Source organism: Mesitornis unicolor, unplaced genomic scaffold, assembly GCF_000695765.1.
Source record: "Mesitornis unicolor isolate BGI_N332 unplaced genomic scaffold, ASM69576v1 scaffold8568, whole genome shotgun sequence".
NCBI lineage: Eukaryota > Metazoa > Chordata > Aves > Mesitornithiformes > Mesitornithidae > Mesitornis > Mesitornis unicolor.
This window is the reverse complement of record NW_010203787.1, coordinates 17,067-24,267: the sequence shown is the minus strand read 5'-3', so window position 1 is coordinate 24,267 and position 7,201 is coordinate 17,067. Positions and strand designations below refer to the sequence as shown.

Below are 7,201 nucleotides of genomic sequence, written 5' to 3'. Positions count from 1 at the left end.
GGCGCTGTGGGTTTTGGTCATTCTTTCTATAAATTTGTTTCGATTAGCTTTTCCTTCATCCTAGCCTGCAAATACTAATTTCTGTGTAGTCTGCAGACTTTCTGAGCTTCCTTTTATGAGGCAGGTTGAGAGAAGTATGTTTGCAGGATAGCTCTTAGCAAGAAAATCTTTGAAAATCTTTGTATTTAAGTTTGGTATGTAATATTTATATTTTTATGCAAGTGCTTGTAAAAATGTTACATTTGAGTAGGGAATTGAGACAGTTGCATCAGTGAAGAACAATGAAGCAAAAACCTGATAACTGTTTTAAAGGTCGTGCAATAAATAATTTATATGAAGTGATTTTACTCTCTTTTTTTTCTGTTGGAAAAGGAAACTGGTGTTCCTGGCTTTAAAAGATGATAATATCAGTGTATTCAAGTATAATAATGCTAGTGGCCTAATATATACTGTTAATCAGACCTTGAGCAAATCAGTCCTTGTATGTCTTTCCGCTGGTAATCTGGCACTGATAATGCTTCTGTTTATAAAGTGCTTTGAGATCTGGTGGAAGGGCATTAAGTAAAACTGTCAATTCATATGAAGGGGAGAATGCCAATAAGTTGCTAGAACTTGTTTTAAATAAGGTGGTTCAGTGACTGGACTTAGAACTTTCACTTTACAAATTACTGATAACAGTACAGTAATCAGTGATGGTCTTAAACTGGTGAGCTTCTTTCCTACACTTCTAAGCTTTCAAAGAAGCCTTGTCTTGGTATTCCAGTTGAAAATTGTCCACTTGGCTTTTATCTCTTTGTGTCTTAAGGCAACTGAATGGATAGTTTTGTTTTGTTTTTCAGAGCTATAAGAATGTGAACATAACAGCTAGTGGTTTCAATGTATATTGTCTTTTTGTGTTGTTTCTGTTTCTGAACTGTTGTTTCAGGAAAATGATCTCTATAACTTTCATTTTGATTTGGATTTGATGTCTTGGGACTCCGATCTTTGGAATATTACAGGCCATACTTTTGCAGGTAATTTACCTTTTGTATTTTGCAGGTGTGACTGTTCCCCTCCACCCCACAAGGGAGAGCTGTTATAACTTCAGCACAGTGCTAACTTCAGTGAAACTACTTCATGTCATGCAGCATTTAGCTCTGTGATGAGAAGTCATGCTGTGTTTCAGTAGAATGGGTACAGCTGGCGAGGGCTGCCCTACAAGCTAAGCTGTTTAATATCTTTAATTTCTGCTGTACCTTGCTTCAGGAATTAAGTAGCTGGTGTAGGGCAGTGTGTTCTTTGCCGATCTCCCATTGTTAAACACCTGTGCAGTAACATTTCTTTATCTGCCTCTTATAGATGCAAGTGTGAAGACAGAACCCTTATCGCCAGCTGCTTCAAATTGTTCGGTCCCTTCTCCGTCATCTGTGGACTCTCCAGTGCAGAATGTGCCTGTATGTAGAAACCTCCATGTAACACAGATGGCAGCAGTTCAGAACCAGCTGTGACAAACAAAAAGCCGAGTGATTTACTTGTCTGACCAACTTCATGGCATAAAAGGAAAGAGCTTATTTTTCTAACCGTTGCAGAACTGATTTCCCTTCAGTGGTGTTTTCCTTCCTCTCCTGCTGTGACCCATTCTGGAAAGAACACGTTCAGTTCTGTTTCCTCAGTTGTGTGTATTGGCCTGGTTGCAAAACGAAATGCCTTCTAAAGTCTAGCAGTTGCTGGCCTCTGCCCCCTTTCACTCTGCTGATAAGGAGAGGTACTTCTTTGGCTTTCAGTGGTACTTACGTTTTGTTCTGCAGTTTTATTATGGTCAATGCTTTCTCCTGTTTGCTGAAACAGCAACATAGATGTGATGAAAGGCTGTTATACTCTGAACTGCTAGTAGACACAAGTTTCTTAAGCATTAATCTCATGTACTTTCTGTCCGCAGGATGATGCAGACTTCAGCTGTAGCACCCAGATGTCTCCTATCTCTCTCTATAGCAAGAGCTGCACAAGCCCTGCATCCCCTGAAGGAGATGAAGGGAAGAAGCCTGCTGTCAGCATCAGTTCTCGGTCTGGTATGAAAAACTGAGTTACTTTGATTCTGCAGATAGTATGCATATCGTCTTGCATATGGATGTTTAACTAACAGGGACTAGTATATCCTGTAATTTCTGATTCAAATTTGTGATTGGCTATGTCTGTTTTTAACAAATATTTTAGATGGGTAGAGAAACCCCATGTTAAAAGCTATGTTATTAAGACTTCAGTTCTTTATTTTATATTTTCTAGTGCAACTCCAAGTTGTTTTTCCTTTCCTAGCAAATAATTCTGTGAGGGCCCTGAAGAGGTGTGGTCAGACAGCATCCAGGCCTTCGATACAGCCGAAGCCCCTTTTGCCTGCTGTACCTGAGGCTCAGGCTAACATCGGCATCCCAGCTAAAACCATCATTATTCAGACTCTTCCCGCACTTGTGCCACTGACGAAGCATCAGCCAGTTGTTAACATCCAGCCAGCACCCCCTAAAGGTAGGTGAATTGTCTTGACTGAGCCTGGTCTGGTGGTTCAGGACGGTCACTAGAATGAAGTTAGCTTTTGCAGGTAAAATGGGAGGGTCAGGGGGAAAAAAGAGATGTCCTACACTCTTTGCTGGAAAAGTTTTAGGCTGAGAAGATGGCCTTATTCCTCTCTTACATACTCCTGTGTGAAACAGTACTCACCTGGGCATTGTGTGGAAGACAGGATAGCAACAGAGACTGCTGAGCACTAGCAGTTGTGAAGATAAAACTGCTGATTTGGAAGGATCTCTAGGGATCCTTTGCTTTACTTGTGATGGCAATTGGTGGTGCATATGGTGTTTGCAGAGCTATTCTGTCATAACCAAAGGAAGATCAGTTGGGATGGCTTGAATGAAGCTTGAAAGCTTGGAGGAATGATAAAAGACTTATTATTTTTTTTTTATCCACATGAAACTCTACCACAAGATGGTGGGAACATGAGTTTCTGGCTTTCTGATCTCACTAAACATCATTAAATAGGATGTTGTGAAACCTGTGAAGAGTTGAGAGAGCCATGTCAGAGGTTAGAATAGTAGCTTACAGCTGCCATCTGATATTAACAAAAGGCGAATGATTTCCTGTCTGCTGATAATTTTTCATTCCTCCCGTTGGGCTGTAACAGATTTTTGAAGTAGCTTGAGCCTTCGTTTCTGACTGCCAAGCATAATTTCCCTTGTCAGCTAAGGCATTAAGGACATGACTTGCATTGCTGACTTTGTCAGATGCAGTTGCTTGTTTTCACCAGCTGATGGCTGCAGTCTCTTGCTGTTGAGCAGGGAAGGAAAAGGAAACAAATACTTAAGGGCTTGTGTCTCAAAATTATTGCAATAGTGAAAAATTTGTCTTCATTACTAATTGCTCTTCTATCAGGAGTTAAGCCAAAGCTGGAAAGGCTGACATTTGTTACAACACGCCTAAGATTTTTGGACTAAAACCACAGGTCAGCACAGTCAGTGTGACCTAATTCTTATTCCTTCTGATGTTCCAGCTGATAAAATACCATCTGGAATAAGGAATGTTGGGGATATGGATTTTTTGGATGCAAGTATAGTACTGTGAAGATCAGCTTCTTTTTCCTGAAGATGTTGGGAGAGTAGTTTCTATGAGATACTATAGAAGAAGTACTGTTGGGAAAGTATTTCCATGCCATTTATCAGTTTTAAATGATGGTGTTCTTAAAAATTCTGTAGTGCCGCTTCGATAACAAAAACTATAAGGATCTTTTCTGCTAATCAAAATTCCCTGCATATGACAAGTTGGAGCTACCAGTTTGAAATATGCTATTATCTTCAAAGGAACATGAGGAATGATATTTTTACAGTCCTTTTCATAAAAGCTTAAAGAAGAAAGCATGATCTTAGAGCATCACATACTATATGCGTTAAAAAAAAATTGCTGAAATAATATCAGATTCACCATTTGATGTTCTTAAATAGGATAATACTAACTTCAAGATTCTCTGCAAAAAAGGAGATCTAATCCTACAGCTGATACATAAGAGATCGTGGTGCTAGGTAAATGACTTTGTTTTTCACCTTCCAGAAGGCTGGGTAAATGCTGTAATGCATCATTGTGCATTTTGGTTGGAATGCTCAGCTGGAACGTGCTGTTTCTGAAAGCTGGCGAGGTCATCCTGTTACAAAGGATTAAAGAGGCATTCATGTGTTTTCAGACAACAGAATATTACTCAAGCACCTGCTTGAGTTAAATGTAGTTGTTGGACTGAAATTTCTTGGAAGTGACTGTCTTTGATTCCATTTCAAACTCTGTCAAAATTACCTCATTTTTTCTGCCTGCTTTCCTTCAAGCTCTGTTAAGCTTGTGCATAAAATTTCTTACATAAGACTTTTTTTTTTAAATTGGTCTTGTCTTAGTGTGAATTGAGGCTTTAACTTGTGTTTTGAAAGAGTAACTTGCATTGTTCTTTCTTGTTTATGCTGTTTCTGAATTGGTTTGTATAGCATGAGTTAATTCTGTGTAATAAGGTTTTCATTGAATGCAGCAATAAAGTAGGGATGGACAAAAGGGAGAAGAAGGATTGAGGTGAGCTAGCTAAGTTATTTGAAAAATTTGCTCCAAGTTCATCAAGTATTAGCAGTACTGAAATGAGTAATATTTCTAACAAGTGTTGACTTTTATTAACTTTGAAGAGCTATCAGGTTTTGGGAGACACCTCCATTTAGTGGTTCCCTTTAATACGTGTAGTTTCATTTTGCAGGATGAATTAAGAGCTCTGCAAACTTTTGAGGTTTGGTTTGTTGTGGGTTGTTTTGTTTGTTTCTTTCTTTAAATTCCTATCCTGTGCAATATACTAATGCTGAAGAATTGGACTTGATAAATCATGTGGGATAGGAGAGGAAGCAAGGCTTTCTACCTTCTGTAGTGGTATTCCTCTACAAACTGGTCCTGTACAAATCCATTTCATATAATATGCTGAGCACTTCTGTTTGTTCTTATGTTCCAGGTCAATCAGTGGTGCTCCCCCAGCCCACTGTGGTACAACTCCAGGCTTCTGGGGTGCTTTCTGCCTCCCAGCCAGTCATTGCTGTCACCGGAGGGACCACGCAGCTTCATAATCATACAGTGAATGCATTGCCTCCAGCTGCTGGAAATGGCTCAACAAGTGGCAAAATACCAGTGATGAAGCCCTTGGTTCAAAGCACCACACCAGCAATGGGGCTGGATGTAAGTTCTGACTGTGTGATGATGGTTAATAACCAAAGCTTGGAAAGCATTGTCAGTTATCTGCATGTGGGATATAATGAGAGAACCAGGTCCCTTTAGTGTCTCAGGATGACAGAGCTGTAGTTGGGCTTGTCTAATAGGATTTCTAACAGTAAGCAAGGAATTTAGGCAGCTTGGCAAAGAATGGGGAAGGAACAGCTTCGTATCTGCTGGCTGGGCTGGAGTTGTAGACCAGGTGTGCAAGCACTGTGGCAGAAGATGGTGCTGATATATTTTTTTCCTTTACTTGTCTTCTCAACTGCAAGCTCTCAATGGCTGGAGCTTTCTTACACACAGGAAGATTTGCTGTATCTGATTTTTGATTAGTGCTAAACTATTTTTCTAATCCATATAATAAAAACAATCCTTCGGGAGTGGATTAATTGGAGATGTCAGCAGCAGGCCTGTTTATTTTTCCATCTCCTTTATCTCCCTAGATTTTACACATGATATTTTAGAAGTGTCAGGTATTGAGTTTCGTGTGAACCTAATCTCTTCAGGCTCCCTTCTGTTTATATGCTGAATGAGTTGAAAAGTGATGAGCTCTCAACAGTCAAATAAAGTTTTTCCACAGTAGCTCTCAGTAAGCAGTAGGTGTATACAGAAATAGCATTTGAGATGTGTGGGGTTTTTTCCCCCCTCTTCAGCTTTGACAACTAGCTAGCAAGCTGGGTGTTAACTTGATTTAGTGCCTAGTATGGAGCTGCTTTGGTTGCATTTTTTTGTCCAAAGGAACACGTGGTTGTGGAAAGTACTGAAGTTTCTCGCTTGTGTCTTTTAAACCCTCAGGGTGTCATTGTCCAGTGTGGTATTCCAAACGTAGTTGTCATGAGCTGAGAGTCTTATTGCATCTCTCAGTGTGAGGTAGAAGACGCTGCTGTCCACGCACGTGAAATTTTGTGGTGTGGTCACTAGCATGTTAGCAGTGCTGTTTCTCAAAGGCATGCACCTTCTGGCTTCTTTGGAAACGTGTTGTGGGGTTTCCTAGCATCTGAGAATTGCCAGTCATGCTTGCTGTTAAATTTTATTCACTATTTGTGTTTGTGTGGGCTGCATTTTTAGATGCAAAATTATTCACTCCAAATAATTCCGCAGCCAGACTGCAATGGAAACCTAATCTTGAATTTGGAGGATGCTAACAAAAGTCTGTCAGTAGACAGAGCAGTTAAGAGTGCTGCATTTTTAAATGCTAATTGCCTGCCATGCAAAGCCAAACTGAAGAGCCAGCAGTCCTTAGATTTGTGACCCCCTGTAATTAGGACCAGCATGGCACTATTGTCTGAATATAAGATTTAATTGACAAAGCACCTTTACTGTCATCACACTTCCTATACAAATCTGTGATGGTCAATAGTCAAATGTGTAGCTGGAGTAATGAACAGTTGTTTGTTTTGAATGATGATTGTGTGGGTATTTCCACCTGAAGCTGTTCTAGGGAGTCAGTTTTAAGACTTGGTATCAGCCTAAATGCTGCACATCTTACCTGTGTTTACCAAAATGTGAAAAAACAGTTGCGACTGCTCTTTGGTATATACTGTGAAATAGCAGTCTGAAAAAGAACAAATGCTTCAGGATGCAGCTGGCGCCATGAGGGTTAAAACATCTTGCGACTGCCATAGACGCCATATGTGGTGCTGCACAGATGTAGCTGTCATCTGAGCTCTGTAACATGTGTTTTTGTTTGCTAATCTAAGCAGATGTTGCAGGATAAAAAGAAACACTGCAGGACTTTCTTTTGGGCTTTGGAGGGATAAACTGTTAGCTTAACACTCAGCCCTTCCAATGGGTTAGACCGCAGTCGGCCGATAGCGGGCTGTTCGCCTGAGGCCTTGTGCTGTGCTTGTCCTGGTGGCACATGTTTACACAGCTCGCCAGCCACAGGAAGTGCCAGGCTTTCAATGCGGTCACTCTTCACTAGGAAACTGGACAAGGGAAATGCTACCTAAGC

At 40.4% G+C, this 7,201-nt stretch overlaps 1 protein-coding gene across 1 annotated transcript in view; it reads left to right on the top strand.

The window, feature by feature from the left end:
- Positions 1-925: 925 nt before the first annotated feature.
- The window catches only part of ATF6 (activating transcription factor 6), a gene marked incomplete at its 3' end in the record, with an annotated part of 10,745 nt that continues 4,469 nt past the window's right edge, over positions 926-7,201 (top strand). Inside the window, exons 1-5 of the mRNA XM_010190843.1 lie at positions 926-1,013; positions 1,339-1,433; positions 1,919-2,048; positions 2,293-2,499; positions 4,994-5,214. Of these exons, the coding sequence (XP_010189145.1) occupies positions 965-1,013; positions 1,339-1,433; positions 1,919-2,048; positions 2,293-2,499; positions 4,994-5,214 (702 nt within the window). The remainder of the gene's footprint in view (positions 1,014-1,338; positions 1,434-1,918; positions 2,049-2,292; positions 2,500-4,993; positions 5,215-7,201) is intronic.